A 20994-nucleotide genomic window follows, 5' to 3' on the forward strand; every position below is an offset into this window, starting at 1 on the left:
GACGTCCAGCGTCACAGAAAATTGAATGGCGATAAAGTGCAGTGAAGCCAGACCGTGCTTTAAACGTCAACCCGTGAAGAGTGTTGAGCGCTGAGCCAGGGTCCAGATTGGGTGCTTATTAGAGTACTTCACCTTGATCATCCGCAGCCATTTCGGTTGCAGTGAAAATTCTAATTTATTATTTTCCAAATCGGTATATTCGTTTTTATATCTTGACTTAAAGCTTTCGTGACTGCAGGAATTCAATTTTTTTGGGTCTTTCGGTAAAGCCACGTGGATAGAAAAATAATAAAATTAATGAAATAATAACAATATCACGACGTTTCGATCGCAACACAAGCAATCGTCATCAGGTGAAAATATAGCGGGAGAGCTGCTGAGGCAGGAAAAATATATGGCGGGAGCGCTGCCAAGGCAGGATGTTATAAAGGTTTGAGATGGGTGTAGCCCAAGGGTCAGTGGGTGGGACTAGAGCTGAAATTTGCATGTAAATGTATGATCGGAGAAATCTTGACAAACGAAGCTGTGGGGGTGGCCATTGTATTGAGAGAGATTAGCATGTCAATGTACGAAATTTGCTTGTAAATATAAGCTCGGAGAGAGCTCTGAAAGAGCCACCACCACATCGAGGAAAGCAAACAACGGTGGCTGTGTTAGTGAATGTCACTCAGAGAGTCGAAAATATTAATTTTATTATTTTTCACACATAGGCAGGTAGGAAGGGAACATCACAGCCAGTTATGACCTAAACTGGTTAATAACGTCTGGCACCTTCCCATTTGATGTACATTATTTGTGCATGAACGATTGTGGTAATACCTGCAGAGGGTTAACCCCCGAGCATTCGTATAGAAAATATGTTCCTACTTTGTCAGTTTAGCATCGACAAACCAATATCATTGCCTCACAAGCTCGTTCTTCCAGTAGGACTTCATTTACTCTTTGGTTCTTTTGGTAAAGTCTTGTAGGTATAAAATAAATTAAATTAAATCACGACGTTTCGATCACAACACAAGCGACCTTCAGCAGGCGGAACCGATACAGCAGGACAACTGCTGATTTAGATAGGACCTCATTTGTCAATATTCTCTTAATTTATTTTGAGAGTAAAATGCCGAATAAATACGTTACCGAGATATTTCCTCCAATGTGCAGCTCTCGGAATTGGCAGCAGACGGTCCTCATAAACATGTGTTCCAGCAGAACAGATGGTTTTGATGAATGGGGTAGTTAGAGGCGAGGATAGTTTAATTAAAAATGTTTAAATGACATTCCTTGTGGCTACTACATGTATGCACAGGTGTTATGATTTATACAGTTGCGACTGTTTGACAGATTTGAGAGCATCTTTTGTTACTGCAGACAGCTGCAGTTAATCCAAGCATGGCATAATTGCGCACATTAATTTGAACAACAACAAATTGTCATCAACAACGCATTGACATGTCCGATCCACGGTCAAGATGAGAACGATTGGTAGCGCATGAGTCCGTCGTTAACGATCATATTGCGTGAGTCCGTCAGAACAATGTTGCTGGCTTCCTCGTGCGTTTACGATTGTTGCTCCCTGAGGATTCTTCGCCAAAACAGAGGTTACCTAGGGTCACAATAACAGGGGTCTTTTGTGTCACTGAAATAACGAAGGCCCGGCATCAGTTATTGATCATTCATTAACGTGTTGTGTTGCGAGAAGAATATGCTATGGCTACATCGAAGGAATTGCATCTCAGCATTGCAACAAACCTCTGAGCTGCATAACCACTATGATTACGAATGCTGGCACGTGTATGTGTGTATGCGGAACTTCTTTAGCACAGTATGTAGCCAACGGTATAGATCGCTCGCCAATGCAGCGCAACATCGACGCAGTTTGATGCTTTTAATATCGTCATGGGGACTGAATCGCATCGAATATGTGATTCCGAACGAAGCCAACTATTTCTGTGCACATTAAATCCATATAAATAAATAAAAGTATCGATTGGGTATAAACCAATGCATTTAATTTGCCCAATATTGATCATGATCAATTGTGATTGGAGCAAAGTTCAGCTGGTCTGCAGAACTGACAACTCGATGGGTCAGAGATCATACAATTTCCCATAATGATCAGATTCAATGATAAAGGCCCTCTGCAACACCATGGCAAATGTGACTCATTCAAATCTGTGAATTTACACTTAACCTATTTATGATGATTACTACATATTTCATTCAGTGGGTGGAGCAGTGGTGCAGTGGTTAGCACAGTGCGCTGTGAACCTGGCAATCTGAGTTTGATTCCCAGCCACAGTTAACATCAGTGGCGAGTAATATCTTCACCGGTCTAATCAATATAACTAGCACTCTGATGTATGGCTAATACAGCATGAGGGGGCTTCGTCCTGCAGGGCACTGGAAAAGGGTATTTGTGACTACTTTAGTTATCCTTAACTGCTCTTACTCAATCTTAATTTTGGAGCTTTCGTGACTGCAGGAATTATTCTTTTGTTCTTTCGGTAAAGTCGCGTATAAAGATAAAATAATAAATTAAATAATAGCATACTACGACGTTTCGATTGCAACACAAGCAATCATCATCAGGTATAAAAGAAATAGCAACAAAAATCTAACCAGAAAACTATAGACAGACATATAAGCAGACAGATATCACAAAGATACACAGAGAGAGAACACGTATCGGCACAAAGAGAGAGATCGTCTCTGTGACGAGGCCTTAAATATAGAGAGGGGGCGGGGGCGGAGAGAGGGAGGGGGCAGAGAAAAAATTAGCATATCAATGAGTGGACGATGACGTGGTACGGTACGCAAGCTTGAAAATTAGGGGAAAGACACACTAAACTTAAATAACCTAGCAAAATATCGAAATGTAATGTAATGCAACACAGAGAGTCGGTCAACACACAATTAACGCATAGCCTGGTTGATTACGTATTTCAAAGATTGCTAAGTTAGAATTTAAGTGTGAAAATTCCAAAGAGAGGACACAGGCAGAGAGAGAAAACAAAAAACCAGAGAGAGAGAAAAAGATAAGCTTAAAACTTCCCCGTAGAAGTGGTTCAATCTTAATTTTGGAGCTTTCGTGACTGCAGGAATTATTCTTTGGTTCTTTCGGTAAAGTCACGTATAAAGATAAAATAATAAATAAAATAATAGCATACTACGACGGTTTTTTTTTCTGCCCCCTCCCTCTCTCCGCCCCCGCCCCCTCTCTATATTTAAGGCCTCGTCACAGAGACGATCTCTTTCTTTGTGCCGATACGTGTTCTCTCTCTGTGTATCTTTGTGATATCTGTCTCTCTCTGCCTGTGTCCTCTCTTTGGAATTTTCACACTTAAATTCTAACTTAGCAATCTTTGAAATACGTGATCAACCAGGCTATGCGTTAATTGTGTGTTGACCGACTCTCTGTGTTGCATTACATTACATTTCGATATTTTGCTAGGTTATTTAATTTTAGTGTGTCTTTCTCCTAATTTTCAAGCTTGCGTACCGTACCACGTCGTCGTCCACTCATTGACATGCTAATTTTTTCTTTGCCCCCTCCCTCTCTCCACCCCCGCCCCCTCTCTATATTTAAGGCCTCGTCACAGAGACGATCTCTCTCTTTGTGCCGATATGTCTATAGTTTTCTGGTTAGATTTTTGTTGCTATTTCTTTTATACCTGATGATGATTGCTTGTGTTGCAATCGAAACGTCGTAGTATGCTCTTACTCACCCAGTGACTTGACTCTAGTGTTTCTCACCCGAGGGGGGGAGGAAGAGTTAAAGGGAAAAGGCGTGAGAGTCGTCGCCCTGCAGTCTTAACCACCTCGGAGAGTGACCTGGACACGTGTCAAGGCTCGGCGGAAAGAGGGCAGCACTGATAGCTGTTGGAATTTCTGTCGGGGTTATGATGCCTCGCGTACATAACATGTCACAGCATCTGTGATTTATTTGTCACGAGTCGCTTATTTAAGCCAATGGCCAGACAGGAATATCATTCATATGGAGCCTATTTCAGTCGTTTTGGTTTATCTCTATCGTATACATTTGAAGAAAACAACCTAGATGAATGTAAAAAGTCCAAGTGCGGCTCCCGTAGTCATGTGAGCGCGCGGTGGTTCATATCTTTGTTCCCGAACCAGTGATAGAAATTCAACGTACACGTAGCACAGGCCCTTCTCTACACCGAACATAGCCACGGCAAACAAATTAACTTTTTTTTCTCAAAGGAAATGCAAGTGTGTCATCAAATGGTGCTTATTGTTTAGGGGCGACTGCAAGGGAACACAACATACGTATTTATAATGCCCAAAGAAAACAGGGATTCCATTCAGATATTGTTCAAGTGCAAAGTGTTTTGTTGCTTACGCAAACCCATTAAGGTAAATCTGCGTCACGTTCAATGTCCATTGCTCATTGTGTTTTTGTGTCCTGTTTTGCGTTCGGACTGCAGTGGGCATGATATCGCCCAGGAAACAGACCGGTGTGTGCAATAGGGGGATCTTTGTTCTCTGGGCCCCTATTTGCATAACCCTTCTCACTGCCATGCATTTCCTTTTATCAAAAACGGCCTAATCCCATTTTTTTTGCCCCTGGAGCTGCCAGCGTGGAAATTGGATAGCTTTGGTGACCTGTGAGGTCGCATCGCGTCCCATCTGCCGTACCGCTTCAACTATTCGTTTGACGCTCTTGCGTCAGAAGGCGTTACTGTTTTTGAGAAAGGGATATATGATTATTTAACTAATTGATTATATATTAACGAGGATCAGTTATGGTTACCCCACCAATTTGATTAAAAAAATATATATTTGAGGGGGTGGGATCATTAACATCACCCCATTGTCATGCTGGGTGTGGTTTAGTGGAGCGTTTCCTGCATTCGTGATGTGGGATGGGGGGGAAAGGACGGGGCAGCTGTCACGTTGTTAATTGTCCGAGTAATCGAGCACAGCAAAGTAGTTTTTTCCAATTTTTCGTCGATCAATTGATTAATTATTCTCATCCTGTTATGGGGGGGGGGGGGTCAGCTCAGCTCACAATTCTTCTGAGGTGGTTAAAATTAAAAACAATTGTCAGTCAATGATGGTTGTGCAATGAGAATTCTGCCCCCCCCCCCTAATGAGAGAGAGTCTTGATTCGTGAAAAAGTGTTTTGGGGCTCCCAGCAGAGAGATGGGCACCGCCTCATTGCCGATTTGAGCCGGCACATGCACCACGCTGTCCCACTCTGTTTCGTCCCCTTCATACGGCTCCGAATGAAAACAACACGCAAGGCTGTCTTGCCCCTTGAAAATGAGATGACACTGCGGCACGAGCACGATGTGCGACGCATACCTTGGCTTAATTGTACGGGCAGCCCTGGTTTAACCGCGCGAGCACAGCAAGGAAAGCGGAAGCTGACCTTGAGCAACCTTGGATGAGGCCGCCGCGCATGCTGTTTCCATCTGACAGCTGTTAAAATCTGGAGCCAGGTCCACCTGCCATCTGCGCTAGCTCGGGATGTGGCGATAGCGTATCGGCATAGCTGACGCGCTTCTTTTAATCTGTGTTCTCTCCATTGAATGTCAGAGCACGTACGTACGCACGCACGTGGACTCACGGGTGGAATTGACTTCACTGCTAAGTGCTATGTAGAAAGCTGCCCAGTCTTCTTAACTCTACAAACAAAATCACCACATGTCATAAATGCTAAGTTTAATATATTGCCGGTATTTGTATACTTTCGCTGCAAGTATATTCGAGTGACAAGCTGGGTGAATGATATAAAATGGTTATGCGATTGCCTGGAACAAAATAATACGCTTTCTTAATATACACAGGCAAGGAAACTTTTTAATGGCAAAGAAAAACGTGAACGTTTAAGTCCATCAGCCAATGTTCCTTCTGCGAGTCTCATCGGTAGGATGTGGCCTGTGACAAATGCTGCTGGGTCGCATTTAGTTAGAGGCAAGGTGCCCTCCACAGTCACTGATGGGGCCAATCAGCGCAGTTGCTGTCTGCTGATTGTTCAACATGGTAATTATCATGGACCACGTAAGATTAGGATGCTCTATTGCCATTTTATTCAAGATTTATATGACGTTTCTCATGCCCTTTTTTAAATATGGGAGCTGCATTTTCTTTATGTCACCAATGTAAGCCTTGTGGTGGATGACGGCACAACGTTGATGTTTTTTAAGGTTGTTAACAGTTTTGAACAATTTATTATACACTAATTTATTAATTCAGTTTGTGTAATAAATTTATATTTTTTCTTCAGATGACAATCCATCATGACACGCTATACTTGAGAGACATGGGAAATGTGTACCGAGAAGAGACTTGTGAGGATTTTGAGTGTTTAGTGTTAATGTCAAAATTAATCTCAGAGAGCCATATTGATCAGACGAGAATTCTAACACCAGTGGCTCATGGAGCCAAAAGCACCACTACCACAGACAATTGTTAGTAGTCTTCAGTGTAAATAGCGAGTAACAAAATGTAAGATTTAAGTGATTCCACCACAAATGCATACAAACAGCCGCTATGATATTCTTGGTTATTTTTTCCCTTCTACGTGACTTTACTGAAAGAACCAAGAATATGAATCCCTGCAGTCACGAAAGCTTTAAATCGAAATTTACCCGCTATAATGTTTCACCGTAAAACTTAAGACATGGGTGTTGTTTTTTGGTAATGCCTTGCAGTATTACTGGGCAACTTTAGCCCTCAAATAGCTATGTGGTGAACACATTGACCACTAAGCTTATATATACACACACACATACCTCCACATTGTACACCGTTACCTTGCATTGCAGTAACGTATTCCTGCTGCATTAATGTGTTTGCATTATTATAATGAGGGCTTTCATCTGACGTGGAAACCTATTTCCCACACGTGTGATTCATTAATTAACACTCGGCCAATGCCATGGTAAAATGCAATCATTTCATGAGACGTGCAGCATAAATGCCATGAGCATACTATTATACAATGATGCCACGCTTTTTTTAATATGCTTCCCTTGAGCCTTTCGTAAAATCTTTTTTTTTTTGCAAGCACTTTCTTGTGTAGAAACTGAATGCGTTGCTGTGGTATTCATAAGCAGTGGTTTTGTTTACCCTATGGAGAGATGACTTCCACCCACAGCTCATTGGCAATGTTCTGTCAGACACCGTGACTACGAATGGCTCTCGTGTTAATAAAGAAAAAAAAAACTTTTTGTCTTTGTATACGGAAGTACTCAAGTACTTGAACATATTGGCACGAGACAGAGGAAAGTGGAAAGAAATTACGAAATGTGCAGTGGACACCTACGGGCTTACCTGCCCATGGATCGTGATGATGATATGGGAGTGATGGTGCACTGGTTCGCGAACTGTGCTATGAGCCCAGCAAGCAGAGTTCCACCCTAATCGCGACTAATGCTGGTGATGAATGATATCTGATTTCTCATCCACGCTTGTCTCTTAGCCAATATTAACAATCGGCAAATCCCTTAAATCGACACCGGGGCGACCCTCTTCACAAACGTGTACTACTACTGACAAGCTTGTGAAAAGTTTGGTCAAATAACCCCCCCCCCCAGTGGCTGATGCAGCATGAGGAAGCCTTTCATCCAGCAGTAGATGAAGACCTCTGTACGTGGTGGTCGAAGGTCGCGCAGTCTCGAGTCGCAAATGGGTTATGAGGACCATAACGTTCCACGTTCTTATAAAAGTGAGGGACCAGAGCGTTTACAGAATGACCACTTCATAATAAAGGTTATTTTGGGTTAGATCCCGTAAGTATAAATGTGTCGTTAAGCCGAGTTACCCCCCCCCCCCTCGCTGACTAGGATTTGAACTTTGAAATATTCTTCTCGTGTCACATTGCTCTCGCCACAACAAACATTTTGGCGTGACGTATTGCACTAGGAAAACAATGCATTCAATCTTTAAAATAATGTATTTCGCCAAATGTAATGATTTTCGAAATAACGTATGGAGAAATCAGATATCATTTCTCCTTTGTCAAGGCGCTCTTCTCCTCCCACCCAGCTTAAATACGCCTCCAAGCTTAGCAGTGTTCATTGGAGGGCTGTCTCTCCAACAGCTCTGTTTCTTCACCTGGGGATGGCTGCTTGTGTTGTGGACGAAACGTGGTGAGAATTTTATGATGTTGTATTTTTATTATTTTATTATTTCCCTTCTACGTGACTTTACCGAAAGAACCAAGAAGAGGGAAAAAAACGTATGGATCGAGAAATTCCTGGCATTTGCATGCCCATGTGACGTAGATTGCCGATGCGTCAATGTCATCCGCGTGTTGTTTGGAGCAGGGAATTACAGTGCACGTGGGAAATGCAGTTTAAGTGCAAACATGAGGTTCGAGGTGATTCATAAGGCTCATAATGCCTATGTTAGAGAAATGAGTCAACTCTGCTTGGGATCCTGGGTCCAAATCCGGTTACACCCCACTGAATAAACTTGGCTCTCAAGTAAAGTGAGTAGGTGATCTCGGTCTCGTTACAAAGCTGCATGATGAGAGAAAAAAAAACAATCTAAAAATAAATTTTGACTTAAAACTTTCGTGACTGCAGGAATTCATATCATTGGATCTTTCAGTAAAGTCACATAGATAGAAAATAAAAATGTAATTAAATAAAAATAAATTCAAAATAGAAGCAAAAACGTTTCGATCGCAACACAAGTGGTCTTCATCAGGTGACTTTACCGAAAGAACCAAGAATATATAATCTAAAAATAGTACATATTACACGTACATTTTCACTTCATGTGACCTAGGGTCGCTCTGAGGTTTAAACTTTAATAGCAGAATTGGTCATTGAAATGCGGCAATCCACGTGACCGGGAGCTGTCCAGTGTTCTATTGGCGTGGCCGCTCGTCATGACTTCAGAAGTAGTTCTTCGTTGTCATCTTCAAGGGCCATTCACTGACCACGACTTTATACACCGCTGACGCAAGGTGTTCTGAGAAAGACATTTTTTCACCCCGTGACAGTAAATCCGATATCACAATCTGCTCTGCTGCAGCTGCAATTTAATATAAGTGCTCTGTCTTCTCCTGCGTCGTCTCCTGCAGCTGCTGTTCCTTCTGAGCCGCCATTCATGACTGATGTCGTTCATCTTTTGTCATCCATTCGTGGCTTCCCGCTTTTCACAAGTCGCCTTTCATACATGTCCTATTGCCGTGGTGACAGTGATGCCTTGGAAATTGTTTTAAAGTGCACTGCAATTCAGATTTATGTCATGCTGACGCTACTTAATTCTAAGTTTAAACGCAGCTGGATGGCACGATGTGTACTTGGATGAAAAGTCAAAGCTAAGGTGTTAACCCCTCCTTGCCATATATATAAACTGATCACATTCATCATTAACAGTGCCTGATTACAGATTCATATATCAGAATCGGTTTATTTATGTATACTGGAGGAATCTGATGAGTTATAAATCTCCTTTTTACAAATGTCCAGTCGGAGCGTGTCAGAATAATTGCCTATTGGTTAGAGTGATAGGAAAGTGAAACTTTGTGGAAGGAACAATGCCCCCAATGTCAGCCTATCACCTATATATTTCTGTTATAAGGCAGTGTTCACGATGAATGTGAGAAAAAAAATCTTTGTTTAAAAGTTCTCTAAATATCAGCACGGCATCTGCTATGAAGTCCAAAGTGATGTTCGCATGTACACGTACGGCCAGATTGTCAATCTACCAGCTGCCGGGTAAAGGGCTTCCTTGTGCCGCACAATGTCATGGCCGTTATTTGACCACACTTCATCGTACTGGTCAATGCGGGCTTGTGAAGTTTGGGGGGGGGGGGGGGTGCAGAACAATAGGGATTAGTTTTTTGGTTGCACTGCCCACATCACCTGCCACACTTGTTCTGTTGTTATTTGTGGTCACACCCATCCAAGCAATATCCACGCTGCACCCTGCTTATGACAACGTTATTTTATTGTAGAGAGACTATGTGTTGTCTCTTGCTGTGGTCTGGGGCTGTTCTTGCTGTTGTTTTGCTGCCTTGCACAAGCTTTGGAATTGGTTTACTTTTGAAATTTGAACTTATATATTTGATCTATTTTACGTATTTATTTTTAGTGATTTGCTTATCTTTCCTATACTTTGCACCCTTTAGATTTTTTGTATTGATTTTTGTTTCTAACTTTCTGACCCGCCCCTACTGGACAGAGGTCATCGGCTTTCTTCTCCAGGATATATAAAGATTCTGAATCTGATTCTTCCCAAGCCTGATGGGATCTTGTGCATTCTGAGCGATTTGATCAAATTAAGAAAAGCGTCCACGTTCGCGTCCTGTTCAGCAATGGCGGAACACCACTCGTCAGCCGAAATTAATGGGTTCCCCTGGGGAACAACACAAATACCCTGCACCAACGCTGTTGTGGTGAGAGCCGTTCATTAAGGGGGAACAACAGCCTGTTCTTATGTTGCTGTACATACAGCTTGTGGGAAACTGAAGTTGCATAGGCCCGAGAAATGCAATTTAAAGATGATGCAGAGCGTGTTGTGGTGAAGGCCGAGTGTAGTGGCATCCACGGTGTTGTAGTTGTGGTATTTCTGTTGATTGCTATTGAATTGTTTGAAGAGAACTTGGGTAGATGGGATGGTTTTTGTCCTTTATTCGGTGTTAAAACAAGGATGTAGAAAATCAAAAGCGAATTTCAATGAGTGACATTCACAATACACGGTGCTGAGGTAAAAAGAAAATTTTATGGAAAAGTTTCCAACGGGGACCTTTTGTACTTGAGCTCATTTTTCAAAACACTACTTTTTGAATCTCACGCAATTCAATAATTATTTGAACTCATGGGAAATGCATTGACTCAATTTGCTGAGAAAGTCATGCCAGTATTGCATTGCCAATTCTCATGGGATATTTAGCAGTTTTTTTACCGGTTGTGATTGGGCACATTTGATAATATACAATAATGGTTTGAAAGTATATTTGGCTGCTGTAAATTTCCACAGAACAAGCCACTTTGTAGAGATATAATTTGTAGCCAGTTTGTTTCTGAAAAAATATCTCTTTAGCTCAGTGGGCCTTACCTGGTAAAATAAGAAGCTACGTTTTTAGTTTAGAAGAAATTTGAAGTGTAAGGGGAAAAATACTCTAATGCTTAGATTATTTGCGTGCGCGCGAGAGACATTTTAAAGTTAAGTACGCCTTGCCTGGAGTGTGAGTGTGTGACAAGTTACAGTGCTTCATTTGTTTTGCGTTAAACCGAAGCTATGGGCAGGAGGATATATTACACCATCGCTCCTGTCAGATGTGACCTTAAAACCAATAAGTTCTGTCCCAACCATAGCTTAAAAATATGAGCCCTACGTTACAGGATATATCTGAAATGCGTCACTAAATGGGTACAGTGATTGCTTGATTCACCCTATGTTATTGCTCATTCAGCTGGTATGGTTGTGTTGAATGTTAAGGAGTTTTTTTAATCCATTAATTCTGTCAACGACAATGGCTATTTTGATTGTGAAATTTAGGTGAGGTTCAGATACCACTTGCCCCTGTTTATGAAACGTGGTTGTCTGGGAGCGCATCACCTTCGTGCTAACCGCTGAACTTTATTGGCTCAAGCATAATAGAGCTTAATTTCCAAAGTCCAGAGACAAAGCCAGCAACCACAGCACATCTCACCAGGTACTTGTTTCAAGCTGTAGCCACTGTACCACTGCAAGCCACTGCACCATATACACACCGTACATAGACAAAGATCCCCCATATAGCCTTTAGCAGACTGTTTAGGGCAAGTGCTGTTAGCAAGTAGCACCTATGAAGGCCGGCACGGTACACGAAGAGGATGGGTGGCCAGCACCATGCCCCACCGCCTTTGTCTCCCCAGTGGCGATGTTTACGCACCGCACCAGGTACTCATTGGAGGCTGAGTCGACCTAGGGGAGGCCCAGGACCTATTCAGATAATCGTACTTGGTGTTGGCCGTGAGCGAGGAAAACGACCTCAGGTCACCGGGTTCATAGCGCGGCACACTAACCGCTCCACCACCGCTCCCCACGAGCATGCACATTTACACACTGTACACAAACATCCATATATACATCACACGTGTAGTGAGCTCTGCGGTTCAGAAAGAAATACGTTTTTGTCTTCGTAGAAGAGCTTATCCACAAAACACTGTTGTGTGAATGTCTGCTGGGGATTTGTGGAGCCAGGCATTGATTGAAATAAAGCGTAGACGCAGGGCAAGCGTGCATATATATTAAAATATATTGTTAAGAATTTCACTCGGAGCAATGGGGAGGGGCGGTGCCAATTTTCCCCGTACAATTTAATGAGTTGGCCATTGCAAGTCACTTAAAAAAAATCTACTTTCAAGGCTCGACCTTTGTGTTAACTTCCTGTCACATTATAATGCAGCCGTCTGGCTGAAAGTACAATTGATGGGACAACAGAAGATTTAAAAATATCCCTGCATGTGAGCCTCCGGCTGTACAATCTTTTATATACTGTCTCTAAAAGGCTCGGATGTAACATTGACAATAAGAATCAATTTACGTTTAAGTAATGCCCCGGTGAGCACAAACTAACTAGCGGGCATTAGGCTGCCAGTCGGGGGTGTTGATTGCTTCTCTGTGTAATCCCAATTAAGTGATTTGTGGGTAATCTTCAAATTTGCCAAATTTGAACCAATGCTCACATATTGGCCAACTCGTTTTGTAACGACGTCAGTGGATTTTTAACGTTCGCTGTGACCCAGATGGCGAGTATTTCATGGGTGATACACACCGCCGCAGTAGTCACCAGGGAAACCTGCTGGATTCGAACTACGAACATCAGCAACGATTGGCGAAATATGCCTACCCCTGTGCCGTGTCAGCGCCCCCATATGCAGTTAAGATTAATTGCTCTAAATTCTACTTATTCTGGCGTTTTGGTGACTTGCCTTTTCTTTAGTCAACTTTCTTGTTTGCTGACAATTAATATACGTGTAACACCTTTGTGCTTAACATTGGCTTAGAACAGACTTTATTTCAGTAGGTTATTGTTGTGGGCTATGGTCCTTCCGATCTCTGCAGAGCGTTGTTGTCTGATTCTAGAATTGAAGCTTTCGTGACTGCAAGGATTCATATTCTTAGGTTTTTTCGGTAAAGTCACGTAGGTGAAAGAATTAATATTAATAAAATAAAAATAAAAAACACGACGTTTCGGAGGCAACACAAGCTTCCGTCTTCAGGTGGAACAGTCACAGCACGATAGCTGTATCAAGTGAGAGAAATTCCAAGAAAACCGTATTTTTATATATACTGGTTGAGGGTGGGAGGAGCCAAGGTAGGCCCTGAATATTATTTTTTGTGAGGTTCGGTGCGGCTGAAGCACGCTGTTAGGAAAGAGCCTTTGTTGTGTAAACTAGGTGCGGATGATGTAAAGGTGCATGTAAAAGGGACTGAGCCTTTTTGTTATGTAGAGATGATGCGGCTTAAATCGCTGCCAGGAAATTAGTCTTTGTTGTGTAGAATGGTTGACTGAGCCTATTATTATGTAGAGGTGGTGCGGCTTAAATCGCTGCCAGGAAATTAGTCTTTGTTGTGTAGAATGGTTGACTGAGCCTATTGTTATGTAGAGGTGGTGCGGCTGAAATCGCTGCCAGGAATGCTCCAAATATGTGTAGTTAAATCTTTTTTGCATGGCTAATAACATCTTTCCAATGATTACTAAGTTTGTACCCATCATCACGGTTGAAATTATGTCTGTGTTTGTATATTTGGATGGCCTCGTGTCCAAACCTTTGATGGTAGCAAAGAGGCTTGCAGAGCACCTTAGTCTCGGAAAAGACAATTTCATGGGAGCCCACAGCGTTGTAGCAATGATCGGCAATGGCGGAAGAATCAGTTTTGCCGTTTTTCAGATCTGACTTGTGCTCGCGGACACGATCAGAGATATGACGTTTCGTTTCTCCAATGTAGCAATCACCACAACTGCAACTCAGTTTGTAGACTCCAGGGTATTGTAAGTCAGGAATGACATCTTTGTCTGGTATGTTAGAGAGCGAGCTGTGCTAAGAACCTCGGTGAACTGACTACGATTGTCAGCCACGACCAACATCATCGGCCAGTGATATCAGAACCGGTGCCTCCGCATCCCCCATTCACCAACACACACCGACCAGCATGGTGAAGTATGGCCAACAAATCCCTGTGAAGTGACATGGTGTGGTGGGGGAGACCATCAATTGGTGGATTGAGAAAGTGGCTGCAATATGTTCAATCTTTGTTTGACCTAATTGAGTGCACTGTACATGGTCTATTAATGATGACAGCGGTCGTGCGTTTCTCATTTGTACTCGTACGCTACCGGCAACGCAATCGCTTAATCATTTACGCGGCATTTAATATTCATGCGCTTCCCCCCCCCCCCAACCCTTTGTCCACCCCAGCAGCGTCGCCACCGTCGGCCAACGGCCTGAACCGCTCTCCCGCTGCTCCTCCTCCTCCGTCGAGCGGCCACCCGTCGTCTCTCGAGCCCCTGGGCCGCAGTCGCAGGGGAGGCCCGGTGGGGGGCGCCGGGGGGGCGGCCGTCACAGCCGCGGCCGCACCGACCTCCTCGGCGGGGGCCATGTCGTCGTCGCCGCATGTGGACCCGGACGTGAAGCCCGGCGAGTTCGTGCTGCGCTCCCTCATTGCCGAGTTCACGGTGCACGCCGAGCTCAAGTTGCACTCGGTGCTTGTCGAGTCGCTGGTGAGTGGGGCGGGGGGGCCGCCACGCGTCAGTCACAAACTTGCCCGCGGAACTGCCCGTCGCATCCTGTGGAATCCCTACAGCTTTTGGCTAGCCAAGTTTTTTTTGTGCAGGTCTCATTAATTACACACAAAGTGCTTGCCACAAGTGAACCACAATATCTTGCTGATCACGTGAAGGAGCACAAACCATCGTGCGAACTCGGTCATCCCCGTAGCAGTTTTTGGCTGGCCATCAAACAAAGACGGTCACCGCATCGCACGCTTTCAAATGCACTTCTGCGGCCATCTAGAGTGCTCTGCCTTCCAATATTACGGAAGCCACTGGAGCTATGCACTTTTAAATAATCTAGAATGAAAACCCATTTCTATAGATCTTATTTTTGTGTTTAGTTCGTTCTCCTTCCCCCAGACCTACAATTAGCACGGTTGGCTACGTATGGTGCATAGCTCCAGTGGTTTCCTAATATCGTGAAGCCACTCTGAATATCGGTAAGCCACACCCATGCCCCAACTGTATATTTAGCATCTTGCCTTTACCCGGTTCTTTTTTGGAGTGTTTTGCATGTATATGGAGAAAATATCAACTTAAATACCCACAGACGTGTCAGGATTCTGCCTTCCCTGCTGCCATCTTTTAGCCACTGTGTAGCTCAGTAGTTTGGGAATCTTTCAGCACATGGTGATCTCTGAATCATCCACTAACCCTGCCTCAGAAGTGCTGAATTACAGATTTAAACTACAAGCCCACAGAGATGATCCTATGGATAGTCTGGCCCCTGTCATAAGATTGTGGAAATTTGTAAGCTGGTTTGAGGAACCCAACGAATATAAGTACACCGTCTAACACTCCAATTATCCTGATTTATATGATGCATTATTATTAATGTATGTCACAAACTAAAAAGGACATCAATGTATCCTCCAACTGCGAACACAATTGTAATCTTAACCGTATCCATAATTCCCTTACATAACACTCACCGTCGATTGGCCCATTGTGAGTCTCACGTTATTTTGAATGAGAAAACTTGTTGCAAAAACACAAAGCACCGTCAAATTGAGACCAAGCTGGCATTGCTCGTGCAAAGTAGAAAATCACTTGCATTTTTCAATAGGGCTCACTGTGTGTGTGCGCGCGTGCATGTCGTGTGCATGCCCTTCATGGTGCGATGTGATTTTTTGAATGAATGCAGCACATGCCGATATTATTAGTCGTGGTAGTAGTACGGTTAATGCTCTCATTCGCATGGCAGAGTTAAGGCGTTATAATGGCTTAGATGTCATTTACTTTCTCAGCCAAGTTTCTTCTTTTTTTCTTGTCATCACATTCTTTGCATCGTGCACTCACGCCAGGCTAATCGCGCACGTCCAAATGGAACGCAGCTATCTCAGTTGGCACCAACGCATTCCATGCTGATATCTCGTACCGAATGTATCGCCATGACCATGTAAAGACATGACCCAGCGTGTGTGGATATTCTACGTTGTTATTGCTGCAATCTTCATTATATCCTGCCTGGTGGTGTCGTGGGTAGATCGCACAAGTAACAGAAGGCTTAAAGTTGACATTTCAAGTGGTAACCAGTTAATCTTTCATCCATCTGGGGGTGATAAATTGTGTAACGATTTGTGGAAATTCAACAGTGGTTGTCCTATGGTGAGACAGATCCCTTCTCGAAGAAAGGTTTCTCTATAAGCTCGTTAAAAAGTGGTAATGTGAGTGACATGCATTGCAGGTTTATTAAAGTGGGTGGAGTGCGCAAACTTGGTGGGTGTTTAATTACAATAAGCCATCATAGCCAATTTATATATATTTTTTATCATGATGCTTGTTTACCTAGGAAAGCCTCACTGAGCCTCAAGACATTTTCAGGCGAGTCCTATCAAGTTTTCTTAGTAGGGGGTGATATTGCTGTATGTAATGCAAATTAAATTGCATTTCATAATTCAGCATTGGGATGCTTTGGCATATATATTTATTATATGGTTTTGCTTTGAAAAAAAACAGAGAACTCAGGAAAAATCCCATGCAGGACAGGAGGACATAACACAAACTCCGCACACAGAAAGGAAGCAGAGTTGGGAATTGACCCCGAGGGCGTCTTACTGTGAGGCGCAACTGCTCTGCAACTAGGCCCAGACTGTCCAGAGGTCAGCAGTCCATAGGGCAAATGCCCTTTGGGGCTGGTCTATGTGGGGAAACTGGAAATGTGATCAGAGTAAAACATTTGAATATACATTTTTTTATTAAACTATTTTACTACCTCTAATTTGCACGCTTCATTGCTTATTTAGGCTCTTAGTAGGCAATAAGTCCAATATTCGGCAGCCCCAAGGATTTTTCCTAACCGGCCTATTTGATTTTAGACCCAGCTCAAATGGGCCAATAAGATGGCACTACAGAATCACGCTAATATGTCACAACACAATTCTACCTACGAGTATACATTTTGTCGCACAGCCGATTTTTTGTTCATTAAAAAAATAATTTCCCATAATCCCGAATTTGGGCCGGTGTGTTTACAAATGCCGGGGCCGATTTTATTTCTCCCAGTCCATCACTTGCCTGCAACACCCATGTGACGGAGCTAGACCGCATCGACAGTTGCATCAGAAGGTAAACCATACTTCACCGGTGAATCAACGTAGTTATTTTTTTCAGTGTTTACCTGATAAAAATATATATATTATTAACACAACGTAAATAATGTCCACCGTAATTAAAGACACATTTTAACATTGAGTGCTGTACGGAGAACCAAATGTCAACCCATTTTATGTACCCCATTTGTTGGAGGATTATTTTACACTAAACCTACTCTCTTTCCATTTATCTGTATACTTTATAACACGGAGCATCCCGTGTTTGCATTGGTCCCCGCATGAGGCTATAGTGTTACGGTGTTGTCGCTAATTGCACTACATTTCAACATTTCAAGAGTACGGCGGGGCACAGCTCAGCTTCTTCTGTCGTCAATTTAGTGCCAAAATACGTTGTTCGTAAAAAAACCACATTTACAATGTGTGGTGTATAACCCACATATGAGATGATGATTACTGGTGGTTGAAGGGTCATCTTTCACGTCGAATACATTTCATCCATTTGACAAGGTGAGAGTTAATGGATGTGGAGGACAAACTTGTACAGAATCATTAGCGAACTGCAATTAAAATGGTACCTTTATTTCTGCAGTTGAGCATTATATGCACGCAAAAAACATTTTCGGGATGTGGGGGAATTTGAAAGTCAGAATCTTGATTTAAGCTGGAGGAATCGTATGAGCCTGTGAAGCTCATTTTTTCCACAGATGTCCAGGAAACCTCTGATACCAACACGTGCAGCTCTCGCACCAGTGAGCCTGGCTTGGGTAGGACGCGTCGCTAGAAGGGATGATGGCCCATGGTCAAAAATGCTGATGGAGTGACAGCTAATGAAAGGGATGCATCCGAAAGGATGTTGTACACCAAGGAGATGGTGGGTTAAACCCGGGTCATGGAGGAGAAGCTCGGTAGATTGCTACGTCGCAGGACTGTGAGAGATGGCGACGGTTTGGGGGAAGGCCTTCAACCAGCAGTGGATTGATTGTGGGTGATGAATACTGATGACCAGCGCACATGCTTTTTGTTATGCCCCATCACTCTATGGATTTCGTTCGTCGATTTTTTTTCCCCATTCTAATCACTGTCATCACGGGCATGATATAACCATCGTTATCCTCAATTTGGAAAAGAGACTCATGGAATACAACTCGGCATGCAAAATGGCTGTGGGTGAACTAACTGGCTGTTATATCCATGGCTTTATAAGTGTCTATACAGTCATCTTCATTGCCATCAGCATCATCGTCACCACCATTGTGATAGCGGTCCACCAGGGCACAGAATGCTGCATTATGGAATCGGTCAAACGTCCCAAAAAATACTTTGCCAAAAAAGACAGTCGAGACTCAGTCTAGGCTTTTCCAGATAAATAAATAGACATATTGTTGTTATTATTATTATTAGCTGGAAATGTCATGCGATTGCCCTTTAGATATGTTGCTCATGGATAAATTGTACCAGATAATGTCCTGCTCAGTGTCTGTGGAATGAATCACAGAGCAATTATGTAAGTCTGCCCTTTCCTCTATCCCTCCCACTCATTCCCTCCGTCTCCCTTGCATTACAGCACTCACATCATAACCATGCATCCGTGACTACGTGATGTGTGCGTATATATACGGTGTACAGTGTCTTCTAGAAAACACATCTATAAAACACAAATTGTTACATGGTATGTGATCTAATGCACACATTTGTTCACCAAAGCCGATCTCTGTGCATTGGTGTAGATATTTCCAGCAGGTAGCATCTTCCCAGAGCGGTTTCATGGAACGCATATCACAAATATTCACACTGTGGCCCGGTAAACTGTAATTCAGAAAGGGCGTCACGTATCTGACCGTGCCATATCCACTCTGACCAAGTAACCGCCCACACCCATGTTAGTATTTTTGCACTGTGTAATTATCATTGCCCACCGGTGCAGATTTGCGATAATGTATTATACACTGATGAGAGTATCTTAATCTTTATTGGTAGCCCTAATGGCTACAGCAGTGAGAATTCCACATTCCTATGACGTGGATTACTCCTTCGGACCAAACGCTGTTGATTTCCCACAGTTATGTTCTCGACATCGAGAGATGATGGGCTGAGTTACCCTATCATTTATCAACCTTGTAATTGGTAGTGAAGTGCATTGACCACAGAGCCGCTCAGCCAGATTGTACCTGAAGGTTAGAAACAGGAGTATAATGGTGGATTGTGGGGGATTTATTACGAGGGAAGGCAAGGGCAAATATCAAACATTTAGCATAACAATGATTCGTCCCTGACACGATGTAATGAATTGTCATCATAGAGGGTCACAATTTCCTGAAAGAATGGCTTTTATGTGCTGCTGTTGTGGAAAATGTAGTGCCTCTAGTGGCTGCAGGTGTCCACATTGAACCTGTTCTGTATGGAGTACTAGCTGTACTACCCGGCTTCGCCCGGGACTTGTATCTACCACGGCCGGCCGCCTTTGTCTCCCCAGTGGCGATGTTAATACGCTACAGCAGTTACTCGTTTGAGGCAGAGTCGACCTAGGGGAGGTTAAAATAATCGTCACCGGTGGTGGCCGTGAGCGGGAATCGAACTGGGTTTGCCGTGTTGGTAGCGCAGCGTAGCGTTAAGCACTACACCCACCGCTCCTCACACACCACACACGCACACACACAGACACACACACAGACACACACACACAGACACAGGCAGCACGCTAAGCACTACACTACCGTTCCCCCTACACAACACACGCGCGCGCGTCCATAGGTACACATACACGCGCTTGCTGCAGACACACGCGACTTTCAGGGTGCGTACGGCAGTAAACGACTGAAATAATAAAGCGGCAATGCTGTGTAAGGAACGCCTTAGACCCGCATTACACATTTGTGTAATGCGAGCGTAAACACACAAACACACACGAACACATACACAATACACACACACATACATGCAGACACACAGACAGACACATAACACACATACATACACACACAGAAACACATACACACACATACATAGACACACACATACACATCCACAGACGTACATACACACATACATACAGGCACGCAGACATACACATAAACACATACAAAAAAACCCACATACATACACACACACATACATACACACAAACACATGCACACACATACATACACACATGCATACAGACACACAGACATACACATAAACACATACACACATACACATGACCCGGCTTCGCCCGGGACTTGGATCCACCACGCCCGGCCGCCTTTGTCTCCCCAGTGCCGATGTTAATACGCAACACCAGTTACTCGTTTGAGGCTGAGTCGACCTAGGGGAGGTTCAAATAATCGTCACCGGTGGTGGCCGTGAGCGGGAATCGAACTCGGTTCGCCGGGTTGGTAGCGCAGCGTAGCGTTAAGCACTACACCCACCGCTCCTCACACACCACACACGCACAGACACACACACAGACACACACACAGACACACACACAGACACACACACAGACACACACACAGACACACACAGACAGACACAGACAGACACACACACACACAGACACACAGACAGCACGCTAAGCACTACACTACCGCTCCCCACACACCACACACGCACACACACAGACACACACACAGACACACGCAGACACACACAGACAGACACACACACACAGACACAGACAGCACGCTAAGCACTACACTACCGTTCCCCCTACACAACACA

General features: G+C 43.6%; 1 protein-coding gene across 1 annotated transcript in view; it reads left to right on the forward strand.

Annotated features, from left to right (window-relative positions):
* Positions 1–20994, forward strand: part of LOC133343101 (protein furry homolog-like) — a 160297-nt gene that overhangs the window by 69067 nt on the left and 70236 nt on the right. Inside the window, exon 2 of the mRNA XM_061552605.1 lies at positions 14388–14689. Coding sequence (XP_061408589.1) covers positions 14388–14689 — 302 coding nt within the window. The remainder of the gene's footprint in view (positions 1–14387; positions 14690–20994) is intronic.

Source organism: Lethenteron reissneri, chromosome 16 (assembly GCF_015708825.2).
Source record: "Lethenteron reissneri isolate LAM-NWPU_2019-01 chromosome 16, ASM1570882v1, whole genome shotgun sequence".
Taxonomy (NCBI): Eukaryota; Metazoa; Chordata; class Hyperoartia; order Petromyzontiformes; family Petromyzontidae; genus Lethenteron; species Lethenteron reissneri.